Raw genomic sequence first — 27,579 nt, forward strand, 5'->3', positions numbered from 1 at the left:
ATTGTTGATAGAAAAATACTTTTACTCACAAGAGGCAAAACAAGGCGACACGACAAACTAACAGCATAGAAGCTCCTCAGTGCATGACACACAGAGCTCTCTGGGCAGGCACATCCGTTCTGGTGAATCCGTCGGCGAAGCCATCGCCCTCGACCAACGTGGGCCTCTTGTTGCACATGGGGCACAGTCTGTTGCGCTCCTGCGAGCTCCTCATCCAGATGATGAGGTTCCAGCGGAGGCCGGATGAGATGGGCAGTGCCCCGTGCATCTGCTGGCCTCTATGGAGCAGTCCCTCTGCCACGTGGTGCTCAACCTCGGCACACTCTGTCTCACTCAGCGGCACCTGGAGTATCGGCAGCGGGGTGCAACGTGGTAGAAGACACACTTAGATAGGGCCGCCTACAGCTGGTTTTTATTTTGGTTTGGTGTACAAAACAGTCTGTCACGGTGTTTCCAACACATTTACTGTATGACTGTAAATAAAAGCAATACTTTTAAATAATTTTTGGAGTTTGTTGGTTTGTTATTACAAATCTGTATTATTATAAATCTGTCATATTATAAAGCTGTGCTGATTCATCACCGATGCCAATGCAAACTTCTAAACAACACACCCACCTGTCTCATGTCCCCAAAATATAAATTTCCTTCAGTGAACTCTTTTCCCAGGGATACATTGAGGGTGACCTCTGCATTGTCATAGTGGTAACTCAGGTCCAGGTCCTCATTCATTGCGTATTTCACCACAAAGGCCTTGTGGCTGTCCAGGCACTTGCCTCCGCAGTCAGGATACAGCAGTGACGACACAGGCCTCAGGTAGAGCTCTCGGAGAGGAGTGATGAAAGCCTCATCAAAGCCAAGTTCATTTAGGAGGATCTGAAATATATTTCAGAGGAGATTTCTGATTTTCTGATTTTCATATCTGCTCGGATCAGGATAACGGGGAAATGGAAAACTGGAGCTTTACCCCATAATTGTTCATGGTGTTGGGTCTCCCTTTAGGTGCATCTGACAGTTCAATATGCTCCAGTTCTTCTATAAGTTTGTGGCAGAAGTCTTTGGTGAATACTGGAAACCTGTAGACTCTTGGTGCTATTAATAGAAGCAATCATATATTGTGCATTGAAATGTCTTGTCACAAAACACATTACACACATAAGATCTGAAATCATCACTTATCTAGTCTGAAGTTCAACATTTTGACTGAAATTCCAAGCAATGTACGCTCACCAGTGTCGGAGTGGATCAATTTTAATAGTCCCTCCTCAGTAGCATCGTTGGTCAAGGAATACTGCATCATGTGAATAAATTCTGGGGCCAGATAAGCCTCCTGGAAAAGGTTTCCAATATAAAAATTCTACTGTGCTTTGCAATACATCTCAATTACAGCCTTTTCATTCGTATTGTTTACTTGTAAGTGGTAGACGTGCGGATGGAGAGGTGTGTAGTGCTTCTTTATAAGAGCTGCTCTCTCTGCTGATTTCACACTTAGGCTTTTCCGCCTTTCAATCTCTGCATGGATCTGAGGATAGACGTTTTATGAGTAACCGCAGTGTAAATATGTATATGTATAAACCGAACTGACTGAACCGTCACCAACCTTTTTGAGGACTATATCAAACTGGTCGACTGTTGTGCAACCAAGGGTTTTCAAAATCTGTAACATAAGAAGGAATCGTAACCTTTATATTCATTATTACGCGTTGTATTTAGTGGTATCTATGTATTTAACTTACGTGTTGGTAATCCCATTTAAACTGTTCTTCGGACACGAATCGGACATGAAGTTTGTATTCGTCTAGAAAAATATTGTCAGTGCAAAGGCAGCTACAAGTGTAGAATGTATCCACAGGGCACTCGCTCTTAAGCATGACTACTTGATGGTATAACGTTAATGTTAACCTCAATTAAACATTATTCAGTGACAGTTCATGTGACACGTGATCCCTTTAAACACAACAGCAGAAAACAAACATCGTCTAACCTCCTCATTTTTTGGACTGTCCGTCTCCCGGATGTGACGTACTTTGTTTAAGTCCTTTACATATATTCGTCCGAGAAGGAAGACTCATGCATGAGCATGCATGTTAGCCTTTAAATGAAAGAAAACGATACCAATATCCAACATTGTGGTTAGAAGGTATTTTAGTTTGATCAAACACAACATTAAATATGAGCGAGATATTAGAGACAGGATAGATTTTTCAAAACATGACCTCGTCCATCAGTAAAAACTGACCGTCCTCACATTCGTGGAACTATTCTTCTACATGACTATCTTCGTGTGCTTTGACTTCTGTCACATTAGACACAATAAACATTCATGCGTCCGAAATAACCTATAGTTTTACATTATGTTAAGTGTAGAGTCCATACAAGTAGCTGAGGAGGAGGTGGTTGAATCAAGCTCCAACCGACTCGAGGATATTTATACATTTGTAGCGCAGGGATGTTACCCACAGTCCATGAACCCAATAAGAAAGAAAAATCTTAAACGCTACGCTCAGAAGTTCATCATTGACGGTAACCTGTTACACATTTACTTGTTTTATATCACACTGATTTCGATGATACTTATTTAGCTAGTTTTTATACCATGACTGTAAGTTGTAAATGTGGAGTGTGCAAACACTTCCAGAGTAACGACTAATAAAGAAAAGTAGTGTGTAGCGTGGGTTGGGTTTGTCAACTGCCATTAAACTAGTAAGTAGATGCAGCTTTATCGACATGGTGTTACTCTTACTTTCACAGATGGACGGTTATATTATGTTGGACCCAAAAAGGAGGAGAAGCGAGAGGTGGTAATTGAATCAGAAAGAAAGCGTCAGATATTTCTAGAATGTCATTTGAATGATATTGGCCACCACCTCGGGCAGAAGAAGACCGTCCATCGGATTCAGTGCAAATATTACTGGCTTGGCATAGTCAAGGACGTGGTGGATTGGGTAAATATCGCTGTTACTGTGACTTTAGGATGCTCTTTGTGTCATGCATCATTCATCTGCAATGTTCATGGTTAAAAGTTTAAGTGTTTGCCTTTCAGATAAAAGTGTGTGAAACCTGCCAGCACACAGAGAGGAATAAAAACATGACCAGAGTAATTCGGCCAATTAAGGTGGATGGTCCTTGGGAAGTTATTGCAGTTGAAATATTAGGTAAATTATAATACAAAGAAATGTACTACAGTTAATAGAGGTGTGAGTTGATGGATATCCTGTTCATTATTCTCTTGCTATAATCAGGTCCATTTCCTGGGACAGTGCCAGCTGGGAACATGCATGTGGTTGTAATCACGGATTACTTTAGCAAGTGGGTGGAGGGTTTTCCAGTCCAAAGGACAGATTCCCTTTCTGTAGCACGATGCATCTCTACATCTATTTACAGGTATTGGTTACTCATGGCAACTGACATACATAGACCTATGCATAGCATACAAAAGTACAGTTTCTTAAAAAAAGAGTTAATCTTCCAGGTTTGGGTCACTGAAAACGATTTGCGTCTGCCAAACAGCAGACTTTTGTGAGGAGGTATGGTGAGAGTATATATATATATGATCATTCTTATTCAGATTTGAACACTTAACCTTTGTTTAGAGCTGTGCTTACTTGTATTTTGTCTCAGTGTTTGTGCTCTGTTGTTTCAGGTCTCAAAGCACCTTTGTGAGAGGTGGAACATAGTTCAGAGGGTGTCCTCTGTAGACCAGTCCCAGAGAAATGCCCTATATGACCAGAGCAGTAGTCTTTTGAAGAATGCCATCAAGGACGTTGTGTCAGAAAAGCAGCTAGACTGGGATGATTTCATTGATCCAGTGCTGTCCTTGTTTCGAACATCAACAAACCCTACCACCAAGTTCACGCCGTATTGCTTAATGTTTAATAGGAAAGCCATTATGCCCAATGAGGTATGTTTTTGTTGCCTAACATCTTACAGTAACCAACCCCTTATGGGTATTGTGATAATTAGGAACAAAACTGTATCTTCTTTTCCACATTACTTATCTAGGCAATATATAGAGGTAGTTATGGGAAATCCCCACCCAACACATTTCAAATGGCATGGCTATTTTATTTTGTATTTCCCCTGAGCAATTAGTAACACCATTGCAGTAACTGCATGTATCTATCCGTGTTTATGTTCTGTCTCCTATTCATAGGTTAACCTGATGAAACTGGAGCTGCTTGCTCATGACAGTGGGGAGACATATGGCTTAAATGAACAGGGAGTCATGAGTTTAATGAGCACCATGCAGGAGCAACATAATGCTGTCAGACAGCTGGTAAGTCTGAAGACAGTATTTATGATCTCAGTTTTTTGTCAAATATGAACAGGTTCAACATTTTCAGTTGTTCCTTTCATTCTTAGAGACTGATGACTGGAACTCTAATGAATGGTAACACTAACACTAATTGATGGTAACTCTTTAGGTTTTAGCCAACATGAACGCCACTTACAAACAGGAAAAGAAGAATGCCAAGAGAAGAACAAGGAGCGTCACTTATGAGGTCACAGAGCCTCTATTTGGTAATGAGGCGTCACCTCCATGTAAGAAGCTGAAAGACAGTCTGTTCCTTTCTTTCCCAGTGGAAACAGTTTTGGCTACAGAACAAAATGGCACTCATGGCAAGAAAAGTGATTTGGAATATCCGTTGCCAGGTTCTGATGTGCACTGAAGAGGACTTGAATACTATGGGAGTTAACGATGATAACGAGAAAATGAACACGTATATGGTTGGACCAGTGATCTGCAGTGCTTCTCAATATGGAAAGGCCTATAAGCAGTATTCCTTGGGCAGCCTGAAGAGAATGCAGTGAAAAGGCTGTTCTGCCATATTGCATCTCTATAGCTAGGACATTCTTGTTATTTCAGGACCAAAGAACATTTGGTCTACTTGAAGTGTAACCTGCACTGGATAGGTAGAAGTTAGTGCAGGCTATTAGTTGGGGTGATGCACTAATAGTGGTGACAGAAGAACTGCTTGGTGGGTGTTGAGGTATATTGATATAGGATTGACTCGAGTCCTTATTATTTCTGGAATGTTTTCACTGAGTAATAACGGTAAGTTTGCGATATGTCTTTAAGGATGATTCGATGAATTCCTCTAAAAGGTTTTGGATTTTAAATTCCAATGGCTGGTACAATTTAATTCCCCATGAGTTCACACAACCGCACCAAAACCGTTTGCATTAAGGTACTTTACAGTATGTTCTAGATACTGTATTGTAACACGTACTAAGAAATGTACTTTGTACACTGTTAAGTTATCGATGACACATTGTGCATGACATTTGTAATCGGCTTAAAGGGTTAAAGTGTAAATCGATTAATTTATAAACTATTATGGACCTCACCTCTGTATCATCCTGTTAATATGGCGCATAGGCTTTCATGATGCCATTAATATTAGATTTTATGTAATCAGCAAGCAAACTTTTCATACTTTTTGTTTTTTGAATTTCAATAAAAAACTCAGTCCACATAATTTCAGTGCTCAACTCACAATGTAAAATATATAACTTGACAGGGAGGGGATCAAATCAAACAATTGTCAGAGAATAGTGAAACAACATGACCATCCACATACAGGTGGACATCTGATGAGCCTTGCTACTGATTACTACTAAATACCCAAGAGCTAACTCCTGACACTGGATATTATAGTGTTCCAAAAATGGAAAAGGAGTGATGAGGATGACTGTACCAGAGTGTGTCCATTTCAGTTGATCTTCTGTCCGCGTGCCTGCAGAGGAGGAGTTTGTGTGCCCCGTCATAGGCAGCCTTCTCTGAGGGTAATGAGTTGAGCATTACTTAGGGATGGCACAAGTCTACAGTTGGCAATGAAAGAGAAGATGTTTCTTCAGACGTTGAACCATTTCAGTGCCTGGTAATCCACTTCCATATCCTGGCATCATGAATTTGTAGGGCTGTGAATGCCTGAGTTGAATAGAAGAGGATTATAAGGATTGTATTGGTATTTAGTGATGCTAATGAACATGCCAAGTGATCTTTCCTTTGTGGCTCATTTGAAATATTCTGAAGTTGGATATACAATGTCTTAGCAGTTTATGATTTGATTGTTTTTATTGGGAAAGGGGTGCAGTAAAAGCTGTGTTCATTTCTATTTTCTTTTTGTTGGCTAGATCTGTTCTTACCTTAAAAAAAAAAACATAAATTACGATCAAGACAAGATGTAGACATAGAACTAGATCAATGCAAAGTAAAAGTGACAAACTACAGCAAACTGAAAACATGCTTTTCCTGTGAAAGCCGATGCATGGTCTTTCCTGTGCGTGTGATTTTCTGGAAAGATGCCAGGATGTCTGGGCCCACAAATATTTCTCGGTCAAGTTGAATGACATGCCCACACCATGCCTGTTTGAGAATTTACAAAGAGAGTGCTGTATAACCTTTAACTTCCCTTTTGATCTGTTTTTGTCACATACCATTTTTTCTGGAACTGAAATAATCACATTAAATGCTCATGTTTGTGCACAGTTACACTACTGTACACTACTTTAGACTTACATCTTAACTCTAATCCATCTGTATCTAAACTTTTAGGGTACATTATATTGTTTTCTTTGTTTGTTTGTTTTGTTCAGTGCAAGCGAGATGGTCACTGTCAATGCCACTGGGCTATGTACTAAATCTTCTCATCCCCTCATACACACTATTCTTGAGCAAATGTCAGGAACCACTGTTGCTGTAATGGTTGAAACCACTGACCTTCATGAAAGTGCCATAGCTTGAGAAGAGGTACTTGAAATGCTCGATTATTGATGTAGTCTTTTGAACATAACTTATACAGCCCTAAATTAGCTTCATGAGTATTCTTTCAACATCTAGTGATTCACATGGCATGTTGCACAAAAGATTTAAGAAAAATAAATACCTAAGGTCATTGGTGTTATGTGTAGAACTTGTGACCTCTGCCATTATAAACATAGGGATAGTTTTCATGACCAGAATGCGTATAACAATTTGCTAATTCAAAATAGTGTACATAAGTTTTATTATATTCTATTATAGCCTTAGTTACTCTTAGTCGTTGAGGAAAGGAGAAGTGGGTCGTTGTAAATTACATCATGGACGTTTGCCCACTTTCGTATGTGGCACAGTATTACAGCATGCATCGGTTACAAAGAGACTGATGCAATAAGAATTTAGGCTCAGCTTTTCAACCAACAAAAGTGTAATATAAAAGGACCGTTCAAATGGTAAAATGTGCTCTCTGAAAATATTATTGAAATAGCTTCAGGTAGATGTGGAATACATTTACGTTAGACAATTAAGGAAAAGCGTTTTCTTCTGTGTCGAAGGCGCAATAGCAAGTGCAGAAGGAAAAATCGGCCGTGATGCTGCGATCTTGAATTTATGGGCGGAGCTTAAATGTGTTCGAAATGTTTCCTGGTTTTCCAAGGCTCTGGGTTGTGGCTGTGGCGCTGTAGGTGCAGAAGTCTCCCGGCTTGTGATGGCATTGAGACCCTCTCCACGGAACTGCGAAGTTGAAGGACGCTTGCACTCCTGGAAAACTCCGTTTTGAAGAGCTCCCTCTGTCACAGCTTTGTAATTATTGTAGCGCCAGTCTCTCTGACTCGATTTAGCTATTTATTCGGTATCCTGTCTTTAACCCCTCTATGTTGCACTTAGCTTACCTACTGTACAGTCATGTTCAACCGGTATAAGCGTAGTTGGTGTGTTTAGTCATAATGACATTGGAGACGTTTCCTCTACTATATGTATTTTTGAGAAAAAAAAAGGGTTCTGTTTGGACTCTATAGATGAATGTCAAGTTCATTGTGAAATTCTAACCTATTACGCACTCTGGAATGCTGGCGAGTAACTCGACTCACTTGGGAATTATTTATTTACAACATGGTAGTGCGTTAGTGGATGCTTATTTATTATTATTATTTACGCAGACTGCTGCTAAATAACTTTTTCAAAGATTTATTAAGTACTGTGGAGTTTGAAACACAACAATGCGAGCTGCTATTGTGCTGAGTTGTAACCTCTTTTTTATTGTCACTGATACTGTCATCACAACAGTTCTATATGTCCAAGGCTCTCAGCTTCATATATTTGCAGATGAACTGGCTAGGTTTGACATATTCCATTCAGCCCTGGACCTATGGGGAACTCTGTTGGTCCGGGTTGTTTTGCTGCTTGGGGCCTCTTTAGGTGTCCTCAGGAACCGAGTAGATGGCCCTCGTAGGGTCTCGAAACTGAGCACTCTGACCACCCTCGTCTGCCTCACCATCCTGACCTACGCCCTGACCAAGCTTCTGATCTTCTCAGAGCAGGGAGCCCTTATGGCCGACCCTTGGATTTTGAGCTTGGTCTCTTGGAGCTGTGTGTCGGCAATAGGTACTATGTACCTCTGGGGCGTCCTGGCGAAGACCTCTAACGCTGTGAGTGATGGTAGCAGTGACGACGAGACAAAGAGGCTGGTGAGCCCACTGGGTGATAGCAGCTCTGAGATGGAGGATGAGGAGAAGAAAACGTTAAGAGGGAAGTGCAAAGGGACCAATGGCGCAGACTCCCGCGCTACAGTGGGGCGCCTGCTCTCTTACTGCAGGAAGGATTCCCTGCTGCTGGCTGTTGCCTTCTTCTTTCTTGTGCTCTCTGCTGTTTGTGAGTGTTTAATTTGCATTTTTCACTGATGTCCATCTTGGCCTTGGTTATAGAGATTAATGTGGTGTACTGTCATGAATGTCCGTATAGCTACTTGGACACTATTTATCCATATAGCAGACACTCTAAACTCTTGTCTAACCAGTCTGTTAACTGAAGTCCAAAGCAGTGTACACTGTAGAATCACTGAATATGTCATGCTGCACCCATTTGAATAGAACTAGTTTTGTTAAATAATTTGTTTTCATTTAAAAATTGTATTCATAGATTACTTGTTACTCTACTGTGTTTGATGTGCAGTCTCTTAAGGGCATAACAAATCTTTCAGGTGAGGCTTTTATACCCTATTACACTGGCCAGGCCATTGATGGGATTGTTATTGACAAGAGCATGGAACACTTCACAAAGCCCTTGATTACACTAGCATCACTGGCTTTTGTCAGGTGTGTAACGTGAACAATTATTGTAAGTAACAAATAATATAGCTTTTAGTATATACTATTGATCTGTGGGCTAATGTTGCTATCTATCGTATCTTTCTCCTAGTTCTATAGCCATCGGTGTCCGAGGAGGAGTCTTCTCCATAACTTTTGCCAGATTGAACATTAGAATACGGAACCTTTTGTTTAGATCACTCATGCGTCAAGAAATTGGGTTCTTCGACTCAAACCATACAGGTGATGTCATGATGATGTCATTAAGCCACATAATGTGGCTACCTACTTTGTTATTGTTAATGTATTGATCTACTGTTGTCTCTACTGCCCTCTGATTATTTAGTTAAAACTGTTATAAACTGATTCAGTTTATGACAAAAAAATACAATACCTAAGTAAACAGTAACACATTTGTATTGTTTCATAGGACCAAAGTCCTTCATAACCGATAGTGCATACAGTGCAATCATTGTTGAGATGATATCGTGACTTATAGCATGACTAACTATCATGATAAATTGCTTCATCATGCATAGTTTCAGCTCTTTTGCAACACTATCTAGCCAACAAAAATGTCTTCTTCTACAAGCATCAATAATTCATATTTTTGCACACATTCCTGAGAATCTGATGTCTGTGATGTGTGACTAGCAAACAGTAAATAGGACAGAACATGTCTCCAATTTCCCAACAGAGGAAATTGGTCCATAGAGGGCCTCATGAAGATGTTCTTTTTGCTCATTTTGTCCTTATTTTCATTTATGATTTCACTTTTGATTGGTCATTCTCCAGGTGATATCATCTCACGTCTGACATCCGACACGACACAGGTGAGTGATCTGATCTCGCAGAATGTCAACCTTTTTCTGCGAAGCTTCATCAAGGCCATTGGCTTCTTCATCTTCATGTTCTCGATGTCTTGGAAACTGACGTTGGTCACCATCATGGGCTTCCCTTATATTGCTGTTGCATCAAAGGTCTATGGAGAATACTACAAGGTAAAATATGTGAAAATTGTATTCATTAAGTATGTGTCCTATCAACAATCTGCGTTTGTGTGTTTTTAAAATCATCTCCAATCCCCATCATCCCCATATCATTTGTGTCTTATGTCAAAATGCAGAGGAGAATTTTTTTTTATTCACCCAGACAAGAAAATCTTGTTAAGACAAGAGAGTTGATGAACACTGCTTGTATACCTACTACAGCAGAATACCATATCCTACTGGGCCCGCTGCTAATATAAGATGCCAAGTTAATAACTAAATACATCTACATGCATAATTTGAATGGTACTGTTAAAAATGATGTACGTTTCACTCTGAGAATCCACTGATGTTGACAGTCAGTCAATGTCATTGCTAGAAACTGACCAAGGAGGTGCAAACATCCCTGGCTCAGGCCAACAAGGTGGCAGAGGAGACTGTGTCAGCCATGAGAACCGTCCGCAGTTTTGCCAACGAAGAGCAAGAGGCTGCCTCATACTACAGCAAGCTGATGGACATGTTCCAACTCAACAAGAAACAAGCAGTGGCCTACTCCTGTTTCATGTGGTCCAGCTGTGTATGTAGTGTGCATTAAAATATAATTCATATCACTTTTGGGCATAATTACATGTTTGTATGTACTTGGCTGTATTTAAATGAGAATAGTTTGGTAATCTCAAGGCTGAATGTTTTCTTGTGCTTTCTGTAGATATCAGAACTGGCGTTACAGGTGGTCATTCTCTATTACGGGGGTCACCTTGTTCTAACAGGACAAATGAGTGGAGGGACTCTCATCTCTTTTGTCATCTATGAGCTGGAATTGGGAGAGTGCTTGGAGGTAAGAAGCGCTCTTTGTGACATTTCCGTTGCAATATTTAGAGCTTTTGCAAAAACGAATCATTACTCTTCCTGATGCAATGTGTGCCCTGTGTGAATGGGTGTGGTATGCAGGTCCTATGTGCACATATGTGATTTCTTAAATTCAGCTTCTGTGTTGATATGGTGTGTGTTGCAGAGTATAGCAGCCGTCTACACAGGACTGATGCAAGGAGTTGGGGCAGCTGAGAAGGTGTTTGAGTATATTGATAGGAAACCTGACAGCACCTCTGGTGGCAGTGACGCCCCAGACACTTTTAAAGGAGAAGTGGAGTTCATAAACGTGTCCTTTAACTACCCAACGCGACCCGACACAGAGATACTCAAGGTAGGAATAGCTGCTGTGCTTAGCATTAGATAGGGATTCTTTCTTGTAATTTTGATCGTATATATATATATATATATATCAATTAGGGCTGTCAATCGATTTAAAAAAAATTAACTAATTAATCGCACATTTTGAAATTAATTAATCGTGATTAAAAGTTTTTTTTTCTTCTTAAGACTAAATCATATAAATGATCGAGTAATCACTTCATACAGCGTGTATTTTAGACACTGTTGTTTAATTGTATTTTATTTTAAACACAATGGTGCCCCTCGACGGTAAATCGTAAGAATTTCCCCTGAAGCAATTCAAATCACCTCAATCAGCCCACTGTCCTCAACTATGTTGATGGGCTGACAGTCACCGGCAACCCAAATTGCAACCTTTTCACGGACTGGTCTAGTTATTTTCCTAGAGAAGTCATGGAGTGTGGGTTGGCGATCATCTAACCTGGGACATCTAGCTTTCTGTCGAGTGCTTTGCATTAAGGTGATAACTTCAAGACGAACTGCTTCTGTGATAGCTAAATTCAGCTTGACAAATGCTACATACAACTTTAGTTTTGTCGATTGTTCCGTCATTTTGGCTCTTAAACAGAGACTTTCCGCCCAACAATCCCTCAGCTCTTTCCATCTTCAACTACCGCAGTGGTTCTCAAACTTTTTCTGTCATTCCCCACTTTGAACAAGGGGGGCTATTCAAGCCCCACCTGTCCCTCATCGCTCCCATAAAATGCCCGAGGGGACACAGGTTCAAGTCTGGCCTGATGTAATTTCCCAATCCTCTCCCCACCTGTTCTCCGCCTCGCTTCCTGTCATAACTTCATGTCCTATCCAAATAAAGACATTTTAAAGTTGCGTTAATTGCGTTAAAATATTTTATCGCGTTAATCGCGGCCGCATTAATCGCATAGATTAACGCGTTAACGCTGACAGCCCTAATATCAATACATTGGTATTATATTAAGACATAAGCTACATTTATTTCTAGGATAGTACACGTATACAGACATTGTTTAATGGATGGGTTGATTGATTCATTTGATTAATTGGACCAGTTGAGAATCATATGGTTTTGATCAGAGAGTGGAAAATTGCTTGACCTGATAATTGGTATAGTATCTATATATGATGATTTTTGGCATCGTGTTTCAGAATGTTTCCTTCACTATTCAACCTGGAGAGGTGACTGCGCTTGTGGGTCCATCTGGGAGTGGAAAAAGCTCTTGTGTGGGTCTCCTGGAGAATTTCTATGCTCCTAAAGAGGGCCAAGTGCTGCTGGATGGCCGTCCAGTGCAGGCCTATGAACACACATACCTTCACTCTAAGGTGTGTCCAGAGTATTTGCTGGTTAACTGAACTTAACATGTAAATTGTGTATGACGGGAGAAATGTGTTAAGTATGTGCTTTAGGACTAAGTGGGGTATACTTTTTTTAAACTTTGTGGCATTTATGATCCCTCTTGTTCAGTGTAGTGTGATGTGCTTTCCCTTTCCTTCTTCAGCCTATAGGAGGCAGTATTGGGCATGTAGCATGCACCAAGAGTAAATGTGGTGAACTTTTGTTGTCATAGGTGGCACTTGTGGGACAGGAACCAGTACTGTTTGCCCGGTCAGTTCAGGAGAACATTACTTATGGCCTGAAAGACATTGCCATGGATCTGGTGGTTGAAGCTGCTACTAAGGCCAATGCACATGGTTTTATAGGTGGCCTCTCCCAGGGTTATGAAACAGGTGAGCAATACAGTTATTTATGGATGCAGAAGTACCATAAGATTCAACTAATTCTGAAACAGTACTATACCAAGATGTACGTTTATTTTGTTGTGCTTGTGTTTGTATTTTTAGTATCTTGGCAATTGAATATATATAATTAGTATAAGTCTTTTGTCTCCACTGAAGAACTCTTAAAGGTTCCATCTTGGAACCTTTGTGGTCCTTTGTGGAACCCTTTGGACTCTCAACGTTACAATACATAACCCGGAATAGGTTCATGCCCATGAAATAAAGCGTGATCTGTGACACGCTGCAAACATATTCTAACACATTCACTGCAGGTGCTAATAACTACAGTTACAGTAAATAGTTATCTCCATGACACAAATAGGACCACTTAAATACGCCCATGTATTTTGGATGTGCTGGTGGGTGAAATAACTGGTGTTCTGTTGTGTGTCTGTGATGCAGGAGTGGGAGAGAAAGGAGCCCAGCTGTCAGGGGGACAGAAGCAGCGTGTGGCCATTGCCCGGGCTCTTATTCGGAAACCTTGTGTGCTTATACTGGATGAGGCCACTAGTGCCTTAGATGCGGAGAGTGAACATATTGTGAGTGACACAGACTTTAATATTTTATGTTTAAACAACATTTAAATTGAGCTATTGTTATTGTCCAAAGTGGAATTGTTATTTGTATTCATGTATCAGTTTTGCTTAGTCACAGAGCATATAATCCAGCTAAATACTGCTGTGCATGGTGAACATCCTTAATTGTGCTTGCTATTTTTGGAAGAGGAATACTACAGCCATTATTATACAGATGTATCGGATTTGGATGCAGCAAAGACTTGCAGCAGAGACCTCAGTCTCTGCAGACTGCTCATACCATGACACTGCAGTTTTGTAAACGACAGCGCATACAGGAGTTGTACTTATTATGTTTTCTGTCCTCATCTTTTTTAATCTGTTATGACTGATCTCATCAATTATTGCAATAGACATATGCTATTTTCTCTGTACCTCAGGTTCAGCAGGCCCTGAATGATATCATGCAAGAACACACAGTGCTAGTGATCGCCCATCGCCTGAGCACTGTGGAGAGGGCGAACAACATCATTGTGATTGACCAAGGCTGTGTAGTGGATCAGGGGACGCATACTGAACTCATGTCCCGGAGAGGACTGTATTTTAAGCTAGTCCAGAGGCAGGTCCTGGGCATAGAAACAGGATCAGAGGTGCTCAATCCTCCCAAGAACTCACAGTGGATGGCCATGAACGGTAAAGCAGAGAGTGAAGAGGAAAGCAGTGATTCTGATTGTGATGCAAAGTTTTAACATATCAGTGCTGTATTTACAGCAGGTATATACTGCTATGCCTCATGAGTCAGAGTATGTATATAATGGTGTCCAAGAGTGTGAGAGACTTTGCAGAGGAAATATATTTTGTCTGTCTGTTTCATTTTTAAATGAAAATGGTTTAATGAAAAACAATACATAGGACATATTTTACTTGGTTCCCATAATTCTGTAGTGACATGAATCATAAATCATAAATGCTAGAAGCACCATGCAATAAACATTACCTAAAGAATTGTCTGTAAAAACAGTGGATAAAATCACTGTTTGTGTTATTGTGTAATGAAAATTCCAATTTTGACATTGTTTGCATGCTCCAAATAAAGCTTAAGCCGTACGATGTCAGAAACATATTAGCAATAACTCAGGATTAGCAACCGGTACATTGCATTGCATTTGTACGAAAGCCATATGATCGTGAACACCGGAAGTTATAAGTAACAAACTGTACATACTGTGAATGATACCCACGGTCACAACGTGAGAATCCTTACACAACGTCTGCACTCAAATATCTGTTACTGTATCACTTTCAGTGACGTCACGAGATCCCCACCTATCCTTAGCTTCCGGTAAATCTACCCAGTGTAGCCAGTTAGCTGCGCTATTCCCGAAGTGCACACTGAAGTAACTGACTGCACTCGGCAAAAACAGAAGGCTTACACAAACAGCTGTGACAGAAATGTCTGGGTTTGGGAACAAGTTGAGTGGATATACTATGACCCAGTTAAACGAACTACTCGAAGACGATGTCAAACTCAATAAAATTGTTGAAGATATGGAGGAGGTAAGAGAAAATGAATTTCAAGATATGCTTAAGCCGTGTTCTGAAAGTTGAGCTGTGCCCGTTCATCAAGTGAACCATAGGCCTCGTGGGTTTTCCCCCGAGGATCTTCGGTCCCGGTCCGTAACGGAGAGAGAATAAAATATGGAACTTAAGTGCCCGACGATATATGCAAACTTTTGGTCTCATACTTTTGTAATCACGTATTCTCACGTAACATTGACTGTTGGCGATTTTCCCTGCACTTAAGCTATTACACTTTCTTTACTCTGCAACATTGTAGTTGGAATAAGAGGGGATTTAGGGAAACATCTAATGGATAGTATTTCTTCCATTGCGACTGTAATAACGCGATTGGCAGGGTGCCGTGCAAGGAAGTTAAGTGAATTCCCGGGGTTGGTACAGTTAAAATTGCACCAATATGTAAGCTTTACAGTTTTGCTTCGTTCAAAACTTCGGGCTGTTGTCTTCGTGTTATACGTCCACCGTCGGCATCTACTGACCTACAGAAAACGTCTTGGGGCGATTTAAGATTACGTATTCATTATATCGCTAATTAAAGTATAATAGACACCTTGAGTGTTCGAAGTAGGCTATAGCAAACATGGGTTTGGCTTCATATATGTATGTAATTCTCAAGCAAACATTCAGTTTCTGCTTTAGCGTTAGTTGGATCCGTTCACTTTCTTTGGCCATTGCAGTTTGCGTTCACAGTTCACACCATGTGGTTCCTGTGCACGGTCGCCAGGTAGCCTACTGTTTGTGAACTATCGATTGCGATGGATTATCGCGGTGGTGTTCACGACTTTTTGTTTAGATTGCTTTGACCTGTTTTGCAAGGGCACATCAAAGTGTTGGCGTGCTGCCCAGTTCTTGTTCAGCTACAGTCCATTATTTTAAGGCACCTCGTTACAGATCACTCTGCTTGAGCTGTTGTTGTCTCTAGATCAGCAGTTCTGCATCTGTCCTGGTTGCCTTTGCATTGTCTTCGGATGAATCTGGCAGATGTTAGAGCCCAGATTCCACTGTGGGAACTGTCTGGCTAGGGCATGTTTATAATCTGTTCTCAATACACCTCACATGTGCAAAGCCCCAAGGTGCATTTGACACATCAGTAATGTCTCCTCTCCAGCTGTTGTCGGTTACGGTAGGGCGTGGATAACAAATGTCTCCTCTTACTATGAAGAACCTGAATGTCTTGTGTGCATCTGACTCATAGGCGTTTCATTGTGAAAGGCAGGGAACCACTCACATGCCACAAAAGATTACTTCATCTCAGTCATACAGAATGGATTAATCTACATGCTGTTTTACAGATGTACTTCTGTAAGCAGCTATATGTGTAAAAAGTAGGGCTGTCAATAGATTAAAAAAAATTAACTAATTAATCGCACATTTTGAAATGAATTAATCGCGATTAAAAGTTTTTTTTTCTTCTTAAGAACGGTAAATCGTAATAATTTCCCCTGAAGCAATTCGAATCACCTCAATCAGCCCACTGTCCTCAACTATGTTGATGGGCCGACAGTCACCGGCAACCCAAATGGCAACCTTTTCACGGACTGGTCTAGTTATTTTCCTAGAGAAGTCATGGAGTGTGGGTTGGCGATCATCTAACCTGGGACTGCTTTCTGTTGGGTGCTTTGCATTAAGGTGATAACTTCAAGACGAGCTGCTTCTGTGATAGCTAAATTCAGCTTGACAATTGCTACATACAACTTTATTTTTGTCGATTGTTCCGTCATTTTGGCTCTTAAACAGAGACTTTCCACCCAACAATCTCTCAGCTCTCTCCATCTTCAACTACCGCAGTGGTTCTCAAACTTTTTCTGTCATTCCCCACTTTGAACAAGGGGGGCTATTCAAGCCCCACCTGTCCCTCATCGCTCCCATAAAATGGTAGGCCAAGCCCCCTACTTACGGGCTACATTGCCCGAGGGGACACAGGTTCGAGTCTGGCCTGATGTCATTTCCCAATCCTCTCCCCACCTATTCTCCGCCTCGCTTCCTGTCATAAGTTCATGTCCTATCCAAAAAAAAGGCATTAAATAAAAAATTATTATTATTATTATTTATTTTTTTTAAATTGCGTTAATTGCGTTAAAATATTTTATCGCGTTAATCGCGGCCGCATTAATCGCATAGATTAACGCGTTAACGCTGACAGCCCTAGTAAAAAGTTATCTGTAATATTGGGTGGTAAGACACTCTGGGCTTTTGACATCTGCCAGAGTGTTTGGCTTTAGGAGAGGTATGAAAATCAGCTGAATTTCCCTGTTCTCCCTCTGTTGGCCTTCAAAGTTCTCATTGTGTCAGCATGCATTCAAAGCTTAGGTGGGGGATGGGATGGGCTGAGGGTGGCTTATCAGGGGACAAGTTTCATTTTTGTGAAAAGCATCAAAACATAGCGTAATTGTGTGCCACTTCCCCATCCACATGAAAGTGGAAACATGAGAATACAGTACAGTTGGCCTAGAGTACAGTACCTGCAGCGTGCACGCTCAAACACACACACACACACACACACACACACACACACACACACACACACACATACACATACACATACACATACACATACACATACAATACAATACAATACAATACAGGTACCTTCATCTGTCTATTACACACAAAAAAACTGGCTTGAACTTGAACTGCAATATAAAGTCTTCCCCAGAACCTCAGCGACTGAGAGAATCTTCATTCTTCCCTCCTTGTCTGAACTCCTATGGTCTCTATAACTCACTATGGTGATTTATAACTTGCTGGCAATTTTATTGTCTATCTGTGAGAGGCTGTGCTCAGTAGGTGGAAGGTTGGTATGCAATGTCTGCTGGGAGGTTGTATGCAGACAAAAATGTGTGTATTTGTGTGTGTTTATGAGCTTTTGGGTTTAAGTGTGATATGACCCAGTCCGTAATTGCCCTACTTGGCTCAATTATTTGGGATTCAGAAAGTTCACTGACTCTGCTTTTAAAAGCACTTAGTCATATGTTGCTATTGTACTGCCAAAACATATTTTTTAACTTTTGTAGCATGGGTAATTCCCAGCGGTTCACCAGGAATGACAGTGAATGTCATATTTTAAGTTGGATACACATAGTCATGGTCCAGTTGTGCCAATTTGGTATACTCTCAGTTTTAAACGGGAGGAAGAAAAATGAATTGTCATGTGAGGTCAGATTGTCCCACCTCAGAACCAGGTGAAGGGGATTATTACTGCTCACAATGCCCCCTTTCCCTTGAAGCACCAAAAGTGCTTTGACACTGGACTGGGTTTTAAATTGGGAGCATTTTCTTGCATTCTTCTGCGTCTCATTATAGCAGAACTTTCATCCTTCATTAGGGTTGCTCTTTTTAAAAGGCTTCTTTCTCCCACAGCCATGTGTTTTGGCAGTGCAGTGGTATATAAAATTGAGTTAACCATCGATATTCCCATCCACTGGCTTTTGTTTGCTGTGGTGGGACAGGCCTCTCTCAGAGCAGGATGTGCTCCTCAAGCCACTGGAAATAATTCCTCTGATGCATATGAGGCCTTCGGAGAAATCTCTTAATGTCCAGATGTCCATAGTGGTTTTCTGTAAAATGTCCCATTTCGATGTTTTGAATTGGCAAGCCATTTTGGTAGACTTATAATGTAAGCTGCTAGCTGCTCTACAGCTGCAATCACGGTGTAGGATGGCCGGCCTCGCGGCAGTGTAAAATGAACTGGAGGCAGTGTCTCAGGCGTTAATTAGAAAATGGCAACTGTTTATTGTCCAGTGGTAGCCGGCAAAACCCGCCAGAATGGAGAAAACAAAACGCAAAGAAACAAAAACTCCAAACAATGATACTCAATAACTCCAAACAATAATGCTCAATAACTCCAAACAATAATACTCAATAACTAAATCCAAGAACTAATTCAGCGGCAAACTCGTAAAGTTACTCTCCAAAATCGTGAGTCAAACTTCACCCTGCCGCTCTCCAATCTAACAATTTACCTGTCACGTCAAAAGGGGTGGGAAGTTGTTCCCCTGTCACTCATTGCTCTCAAGATCTGTTCTGCGCGGGTTTTTTATTACCCCGGCCTAAACCAATACACACATTGTAATAATCAATCATCATTAGCACTTCACATAGTCAAACTAAATATCACTCCATAGCTTCTCTAGAGCAATACCCACAGGTTTACCCACAGACAATAATTTAATATATTTTCTTTATACCCTAACTAATTACCAATGATCAGACACCATCACAACCCCTTTTATCACACCCACTTGGCATGTCCCGTCTGACGTTCCGTACCCACAGTTCAAAGGTCTCTCCCGACTTTCACTCGGGTGGTTCCCCCGTCCTGCAGACCGACGTCCACACGCCACCGTACAGCTGCGTACACCGCCTGCCACGCGATGACTGGCAGGCTCTTTAGTCACAGTATGTATGATGTGTATATCCTTACGGATGCCGTCCTGCTCGCGGAGAAATCCGCTAGTGGTGTTTCTGTGAGTTCTGTGTGAATAAACGGTGTGCTCGTACCGCGCAGTGTCCAGTGTGTTTATTTGTACCTCGGAATGGATTACCGGTGTGGTAACGGGCAGCCGCACCGTTACACACGGTCAAAGTATTTACCACTTAATTTGGGCCGTAATACTGCCTTAATTCATCCTTAGTTGACCTTTGTTCATCCCTAGTGTCATTCTATGGAAAGCCCTTTGAGCCTTGATGCATCCATTAAAAAAACATTATATTTGTGTCTTAGGTCCAGGATGTCCAGCAGAGCAAGGAGATGACCCTGGCCGGCAATCGCAGCCTGGCCGAGCAGAACCTCCAGCTCCAGCCTCAGTTAGACTTCAAGAAGAATGAGCTCACAAAACGCTACCGCTGTCTCGAGGAAATCTACGAGGCCTACCAGCTCCGCAAGTCTACATTAGGTGAGGTTGTGCAGCGGTGTGTCGGGAAAATCTTTCGGGGGAAAACCGTCAAGCCCAAACATGAGTGTTTGTAAAATGGGCTGGGGGGCCAGTTGAGCCTTAAGTAATTTGTTTACTATTGCTCACCACAGGATATGTTCAGGGTGTGACATTGACAGTGGCTGGTTTGCCTGGTTGCCATGACTGCATGCACTGTATTTGCTCACCATGGGACAAGGTACATAATTAGGACACGTGGGAGTTCAGGACTGGAATGGGAAACCAAATAGAAAGCCGTATAAAGCTTTACTGTTCATTCCAATGGTACAAAAAGTTGGGTGTGACAATACTTCACAAACTTACCCTTAACACATATGTAACACATATTGGCACATACAGACACACACACCGTAATATTGACATCAGTGCTTTATATGGTATAAGAATGTCATGGTCATCGGTTGATAATGGAGGCTGTCTTGGAAAATATACTTTGGGATTTTTCCATGACGGTCATGTGAAAATGTTGAGTCATTGTTATGTATGGAATGATTTACCGATAAACCTTCCACCTGGTCGCCTCTCAACAGCACTCCCTGGTCTGACCAGTTCTTCCCATTTCTGCTCTGTTTAATTTCGGTGAGCTTCCAGGCATTTGTGTCCATAAGGCAAAGTACAGTAGCACAAAGTGAAAAGCAGAGAGTAGTCACCATATAGCTGAAGGATGGGAATGGGAACCAGCTGTCTGTTGGGTCACTGGTGTCCCATACGGAAGCCTCATGTCGACGTGTCATGAATAAAAGGGGCTGTCTCTGATTGCCCTGTGTGTCGCCACAGTTGCCAGGCAGCTCACTCAAAACAGCATGCTAACATGTCTCCTTAGGTTGTCTCCTTCAGCCTACAGAGTTAGTTAGAGGTTAATGTTTCTGGGAGTGAGATAAAATTCTTTCCATGAGCTGTGCAGGTTGATTTTTTTTTTTTTACGTTTGCTCTCCATGACATTGAAGCATACAACAACAGAGAGTGAACCAGGTCTTTGTGGTGGGATTATCACAGTAGTCGTCTATCAAGCAGCTTTTCTGCCCTATTTATGAGTGCAGTAATGTCTGCTGTGGTTTGCTGAGAGTGACAGAGAAGCACAGGCTTCCCCGGCTCTAAGCTCTTCCGTGAGCTTTTTTCTTCAGTCGGCAGAACTGAGCACAAATGGCAGAAAAAGCCGACTGTCATTTGTTTTGTTGGTGAGGAGGGGGGCTGAGTTGGATGTGGGTAACCCACTTTTCCCTTGTGCTGCCTGGCCCACTTCTGGATTTGCAGTAAGCAGCCGTGCAGCTGGACAGCAGAGCCGTAAGCCACCGCTTTGCGCGGGGGCCGGCCGCTTGACCCAGATGATAAAGCTTTGGTCTTCAGGGCAAAAACGGATGGACAGGCGCTCGGTAAAATTTTACCATCCTTACTCCTCGCCAACACCACAACCACCAAAATACACACACACACACACACACACACACACACACACACACACACACACACACACACACACACACACACACACATACACCTCCCACAATACATCCAGGGAAGCCTGCCATGGCAACGGAAGCTCCCTGTGTCTTCCAGAAGGGAGGCAGCTGAAGGCAGCATGGCAGACTGTTGGCCCTTGTTTACACCAAGCCAACAGTGAGCTTTTGTGCTCCAGGGGGTGTGCAAGGGCAAAAACAGCCCCCGCTGGACGGGCAGAGCAGCGCCCCACCCCCCTCTCCCTCCCGCCCTGCGTTGGGAACACGGCTGGCTGGGGTACATACATGAGTAAAAAGCTGTCCCGTGATCAGTGGCCCAGGCTGCACTGCACAGTCGTTGGAAGGTGAAGACTGGTCCATTGTCCGGCACAGATAACCCTGTGGTTCGGAGAGGGAGAGAGGGGCGGACCTGGTGTCCTGTTGCTCTTGTGATGGGCATTCCAGAACTGCCTCATGCTAGCTGTCGATTCATACAGTAGATCAACCCCTTTGGTTTTGTAATAGGAAACTACCAGGTGATATTCAGAGGGGGATGGGGTTGTGAAGTGCTAGCCCTACCGTGTAGTGTAGGGCACTGCTGAGTGTTGGCTGGTTCAGTGGCGCAATCAACAACCAGGAATCTATCCTCTGAGGGTGGAAATGACTGGAATCAAATGTTATCCCTTGTTATCCTTAAATATCCCTTGTTATCCTTAAATGTCACTATGCCAAAAGCGAGAGTACAGAGTTACAGTTTTCACGCTGCCACAGCCCTGTGTGTGTGTGTGTGTGTGTGTGTGTGTGTGTGTGTGTGTGTGTGTGTGTGTACACATCGAGTCAGACATCAGTGAAGTGCCTGGTGTCATGCCCCGGGAAAGCTGGTTAGATTAAGCTCCTTTATCAGGCACTGAGCCAGGAGAGGAGCCGAAGCTGGATGAAGAGCAGCAGCAGCAGCAGCAGAAGGAGGAGGAGCAGTGGCAGGAAGAGAGAGAGAGAGGGCAAGAGCAGAGGCTTTGTCCACACATGACCCTTATTCTGTCTGTCTGCTGATGTGGGGTTGTTCAAGGGTTCAAAAATGTACATGCTGTAAGAGTCGTAGTCTGGCCCCTAAACCGTAAATCTACATAGATGTGTTCTTTGTTTTAAAAATGTTTTTCTAGGCCTATCATAATGATATGATCCTCAATGATATGTAAATTATAACCAAACGAAATACCCTAATCAGGCAAACAATGTGTAAAGAGTTAATGAGAATTTTTACATTTTGTATCGTTTATTGTTTGCATTTTTAGGTGGTTAACGGAATTCTTGTCTTAACTCATACCTTTACTCGTTGTGTTGATCTCATGAGCTTGAGTGTTTGTTTACTGGTAGCTGACTATCTGGTTACACACCTGACTGTGACGAACACAGTTTTTATTCAGGTGAGCATGACTCACATGATCAGTATCAAGGCTTTCTTGACTTCTGTGGTTTCTCACAGGAATGTGATGAAACTTAAGAAGCCGCTAAATGCTTTTCTAAATGAAAATGAAATCATCCTCAAGACCACTTGACTATCACATCGGTGTGAGGTGAGATTTAGCTGTCTTGCATACATCCCTTACTGATGCTTAATGAATCCTGAAACCCTTATTTAATATATGCATGATATAGGTGTGAATTACTGGAAAGGTTTGCAACACTGCTTAGGGTCTGAGTGTTTTGCTAGTCCTGCACTAGTGCAATCGCTGCGGTTCCTGCAGTTGGCATTGTTTCTGAGCCAGCGCAGGAACAGAGAAGAGGCTTGTCTGTCTGTTTCCTCCGAGACTCAAGTCTATTTCTGTTTGCTGTGACTCATGTGATAGCCGGTCTGTCGAACACAAGAGCTGCTCAGTGCTGGCAGGGCTTTTTCATGCGCTGCGGTGTGCCAGCCTTTGCGTTTTTTTCCTGGATCGGGTGTCAGTCAGATCTGCAAGTGGGACGGGCAGATGGGGGTGTGGGCAGGAGAGGCTTCAAGTGATGCCCATCCCCTGCCCCCCATGAGAGGCTCTTCTTTCTAACTGTAGTGGGTCCAAACCACGCTGTGAGCTTTTATTCCAAGACTATGTGATCTAATTCTCCATGAGTGGGCGTGTGCTCAGGTGCATTGATTGCTTCCACATTGCTTGCATGTCATAAAGTCATAAAATGGGGATGTGAGATGCATTCCATCCCCATCCAATTGAGGTTCTTTTTTTGTTTGTTTGTCCTCGTTTGTCCTCATTGCTCTCTGCCTGTCTGTGTTTACAGAGCACACGTCTGGGAACAGCTCGTTGGATATATTGCTCGCGCTGCTGCAGGCAGAAGGGGCCAAGATCGAAGAGGAAACTGAGGTAATGAACGAGCACTTAAGTGCCATGCAGGCGCACCAAGAGACCACAGGGGTACAGTCAGTGAAGGATGTGGCTTTGGTTTAGGCTTCAGTTTTTTTGTGCTCTTTTCCTGTTTTCAGTCCCTGTGTTACCGTGGTTTAGTTTGGTGGCTGTCAGCTAATACTATTGTGCATCTGAAGTGAGGGAACAGAGTTGTAATTGTGGCTGTCTGAATGCTGGCTAAATGTATCCCATTATTGCTTTAATTGTGTACATATCTACAAATGTAAAGCCACTGTGAATTATATTTATATTTCTGAAAGTATATTTATAGTGTGGAATTTTCATCACTGTGTATCTGTGTTTTTCATTCCTGACCCGCTCAATCTGTTATATTTTTCAGAACATGGCAGATTCCTTCTTGGATGGAAACATTTCTTTGGATGCCTTTACTGATGAGTATCAGAGCAAGAGGAAGTTGGCCCATTTGCGGCGTGTGAAAATAGACAAGCTCCACGAGCTGGTGCTGAAGGGGCCGTCGCTGCCCCTGCCCGCGGTTCCATCCTCTCGCCCTCCAGAGCTGCCCGCCAAGCCCTCCCCCTTGCACAAGGAGCCCAACTCCAGCAACAGCAGCTCCCCGGTGCCCCAGCCCAGACGGGCCCCTCCGCCCCCACCCCTCAGAACTCCACCTGCCCTCCCCGCTACAGCCCCCCAGCCCACCCTAGTGTTCTCCTACCCTGCCCCCTCCTACCCACCCATCCCCCCCAGAATGGGCCAGCCTGTGCCCATTTTTAATCAGGGTTACCCCCAACAAGCGTTCGCGCCCCAGTACCCGCCTGCATTGCCCCAGAGGCCCCCACCTCGAGTGGCCCCGCACCCTGGCTTCATCATTCAGTGACGTGGTGCAGGGGTGTTTGCTGGAAATTAAGACACATGCACATGTGGACACGCATGCTGACGCCTTTTTCAGTATGAGGTGTGTAATATCTGCACCTCAGTGTAAACGGTTGCACATCCTGGGCTACAAACGGAGTCTGCTGACATTGGATAGCATTGACATGCAAAAGACAGACAAAAGAGAAAATCTCGCCACAAATTTGCACTTGCAGCTTTGTGTGTTCCCTTTCCCCTGTTGATTCCAATTCAAGCTTGTTTTGCTTGTTTTTATTACACAAACAAAATGAGTTAGTCTCCCGGAGCGCCGTGCGGCCAGAGTTCGATTGCCTCCCCCAGTGCTCAGCAGGACCCTTTTATTGCCTCTACCAAAATGGTGAATCGAGTTGGCCAACTGGACTTGCTCATCATCCAGCCTGCTCATATTACAGGCAGCGTCCTTCAGATTCCGAACAGATCCTGGCCTCCATGACGAGCTCACATTGTTTTACTGTTCTATATGTGACTGAGTATGGACTAGAGTATGTTCTCTTGCATTTCAAATCTGAACAGCTTTATCATTTGTCAGATGGTAAAACTGATGCACACAGGCAAAGACTGCACTGTTTTGGCGAGAAAGGAAAAGTCAAAGAAACATTTTTGCTTCACAGGTTACATGCACAGCCACAACCTGGAGCCAAGATGTGTCTCACGGTTGATTGTTCTTTTGTTTTTTACAACTGGATTTGATTCTGCAAAATGTCTTGTGTAGTGTGGCGAGAGATGTTAGAATGGTAAGCTAAGGTGTGCCACTAGTACTAGGCCACTTTGTAAAACTGGATTATTGAGGAAGGGCCCTGCTGCAGCAGGTAATCCAGCAAAAGCCTGTTGAGGAGATGACGGTGTTGCTGCTTCAAATGTCTCAGGGCAGGAACACATTGAACTGTGAGTGACTGGTGTGTGTGTGTTTGTGTGCGTGTGATTGTGAGAGTAGGTGTATGTTTTTGGGTGGGTGCAAGGGAGCATATATAGGTATCTGTTTGCTTGTATTTTCCATCTGTGTATGTACACTGAATCTTTTAACCATTAATAATTAAAATAGCATTTTATTCTAACAAATATTGTATCATCACATCTCTGGATTATTTTTATTTTTTTGGTTTGACAGTGATGGTTTATTAGCAACCACTGACCAACTTGCAGGGATGAACATCTCACTTAATCATTTATCAGTGTGTACACCCTTCATTATGGCTTTTCGTCATGTACTTGTATGGAACCTATACAGACACCATTATGCATGGTTTTGAAACCGTCTGTGTAGCCTTGTAGTCATTGGTGAATTCATTATAACATAATCAAACAGGAGGGGCATACAATCACCTGAATTTATAAAGTATTCCTACTTCCCAATCCACTCTGCACTTTTATTGTTTGCAACCGCTGAGTGCCTTTAGTGTGTTTGCTGTTACACTTGTCAAAGTACTCCAAGGACCGTCCGTCCACTAGTACTCTAGCAGCCTCTAACACCTTCGTAGGTACATACCAGGCTTCACATGTAATCTGGTACGCGTGTGAAGCAGGCATGCATTGTCTATTTGCATTTCTTACTCTGTTGTCACTGGTGGCAACTCAGACTGGTTAGGCTGGGGTGGAACTCTGAGGAGAGGTAGAGAGGTTTTTTTTCATCCTGCATATCTGTCATCTCAGAAAAACTTAATGGGCTCCTTTTAACTAGTTGTTAATAAACATCTTATCAAAATTGGTATCTAAGTTTAGAACAATGGGTAAAGTTTTTTTTTTTAATGGTGCACTTTGACAAGAGGGGAGGAATTGTGAGACGTGTGTGTGTTTGTATGTTTGTGTTAGATACTTCGAAATGCTGTGAAATATTTGCCAACCACCCTGGAGCAGCATTTACCACCCCTCAGATATTTTGTTGGTGTGTTCCTTATTTAGGATACTGGTTTTCATTACATTACATTTTCAGCCTTCCTGGGAAAATGTCCATTCAGTTATGTAATGCAGTCTAACCTTTTGTATGCCCCTTATGTATTACAGTACGTTAAAAGTTATATGCTGGTATTGTAGTGGTGGGTGGAATTGCTTTGGTCTGTTTTGAGAGTAATTAATAAAATTCGTTTTTTTTCATCATTTTATTTTCTTATTTGTATTGTTTTTATTTTTGCACATAACATTTTGCTGGCTTGTAGTGATGAGGCCATTGGCGTAGCGGTAGTGCATAGTTATAATTAATTAACGTTTAATGTTTTCCTGAAGTCATGATGGAGTCAACCGTGATTCCAAATTCTGTAGACCTTTACTTACACACTGTTAGTCTGTTTTAGCCTTTTTGTGTATTTTTGTTTATATCTGGGCCTCCTAAATGGTAAACAAATGTATAAAAAGCACCTCAATCAAAGCAAACTAACAATCAAAGAACATGCAAGAACAATTGCCAACTTTTGTCCTTCAGATATTTGCGTCATTATTGTAGGTCTAGAAGCATGTCGAAACATAACCTAAAGGCTATTCACTATCATTGAACTGTAGTGTTTCAGTGTGGTTTAAATGATCATATTTTCTTTCTGTTCACAGACGTACACTTATAACAAGCGAGGCAAGGATAACATCAAAATTTCAAAATGCATGCTTCTCACTGAAATCCTGGTAAATGCACATTCTTCTAACGTCATAGAATCATAGAAACTGCATGCGTTGTTGGAGGTTTCATCAGTGCAACACTGACATCTACTGGTTACTTCTATTAATGTATTCACAGTCGACTTTGACAACTCCTTTGTGTAATTCCATTGTCCATAAAACACTACTTCAAAGTCAAATCTTGGTGTAAGCACATGACCACT

The 27,579-nt window shown here is 42.2% G+C and overlaps 4 protein-coding genes across 5 annotated transcripts; 3 read left to right on the plus strand and 1 right to left on the minus strand.

Annotated features, from left to right (window-relative positions):
* Nucleotide 1: 1 nt before the first annotated feature.
* ogfod2 (2-oxoglutarate and iron-dependent oxygenase domain containing 2) lies at nucleotides 2–2,197 on the minus strand. The gene is made up of 7 exons (XM_012815874.3): nucleotides 1,737–2,197; nucleotides 1,601–1,657; nucleotides 1,412–1,522; nucleotides 1,231–1,330; nucleotides 968–1,092; nucleotides 619–876; nucleotides 2–343 (listed from the first exon to the last, which is right to left on the minus strand). The coding sequence occupies exons 1-7, from the start codon at nucleotides 1,869–1,871 to the stop codon at nucleotides 77–79; spliced, it is 1,053 nt and encodes a 350-aa protein (XP_012671328.1). The 5' UTR covers nucleotides 1,872–2,197; the 3' UTR covers nucleotides 2–76.
* On the plus strand, nucleotides 2,127–5,480 carry zgc:113436 (uncharacterized protein LOC503528 homolog). The gene is made up of 8 exons (XM_042708239.1): nucleotides 2,127–2,523; nucleotides 2,752–2,945; nucleotides 3,044–3,155; nucleotides 3,243–3,384; nucleotides 3,473–3,527; nucleotides 3,644–3,901; nucleotides 4,154–4,276; nucleotides 4,425–5,480. Exons 1-8 carry the CDS (start codon nucleotides 2,355–2,357, stop codon nucleotides 4,668–4,670), a joined length of 1,299 nt encoding a protein of 432 aa, XP_042564173.1. The 5' UTR covers nucleotides 2,127–2,354; the 3' UTR covers nucleotides 4,671–5,480.
* Nucleotides 5,481–6,219: 739 nt separating this feature from the next.
* Nucleotides 6,220–14,563, plus strand: abcb9 (ATP-binding cassette, sub-family B (MDR/TAP), member 9). Of its 2 annotated transcripts, none has more exons than XM_012815809.3 (11): nucleotides 6,220–8,632; nucleotides 8,961–9,075; nucleotides 9,179–9,309; nucleotides 9,862–10,067; nucleotides 10,435–10,632; nucleotides 10,765–10,893; nucleotides 11,071–11,259; nucleotides 12,414–12,587; nucleotides 12,833–12,992; nucleotides 13,446–13,582; nucleotides 13,999–14,563. In XM_012815809.3, exons 1-11 carry the CDS (start codon nucleotides 7,981–7,983, stop codon nucleotides 14,305–14,307), a joined length of 2,400 nt encoding a protein of 799 aa, XP_012671263.2. In that variant the 5' UTR covers nucleotides 6,220–7,980; the 3' UTR covers nucleotides 14,308–14,563. The 2 variants fall into 2 exon arrangements, with proteins under 2 accessions (XP_012671263.2, XP_031426297.1); XM_031570437.2 differs by having other exon boundaries at nucleotides 9,862–9,899.
* Nucleotides 14,564–14,662: 99 nt separating this feature from the next.
* vps37ba (VPS37B subunit of ESCRT-I a) lies at nucleotides 14,663–26,866 on the plus strand. Its single transcript, XM_012815870.3, has 4 exons — nucleotides 14,663–15,115; nucleotides 19,860–20,031; nucleotides 23,778–23,860; nucleotides 24,243–26,866. The coding sequence occupies exons 1-4, from the start codon at nucleotides 15,011–15,013 to the stop codon at nucleotides 24,735–24,737; spliced, it is 855 nt and encodes a 284-aa protein (XP_012671324.1). The 5' UTR covers nucleotides 14,663–15,010; the 3' UTR covers nucleotides 24,738–26,866.
* The last annotated feature ends 713 nt before the right edge of the window (nucleotides 26,867–27,579 follow it).

Source organism: Clupea harengus, chromosome 7, assembly GCF_900700415.2.
Source record: "Clupea harengus chromosome 7, Ch_v2.0.2, whole genome shotgun sequence".
In the NCBI taxonomy this organism is placed as follows: Eukaryota; Metazoa; Chordata; class Actinopteri; order Clupeiformes; family Clupeidae; genus Clupea; species Clupea harengus.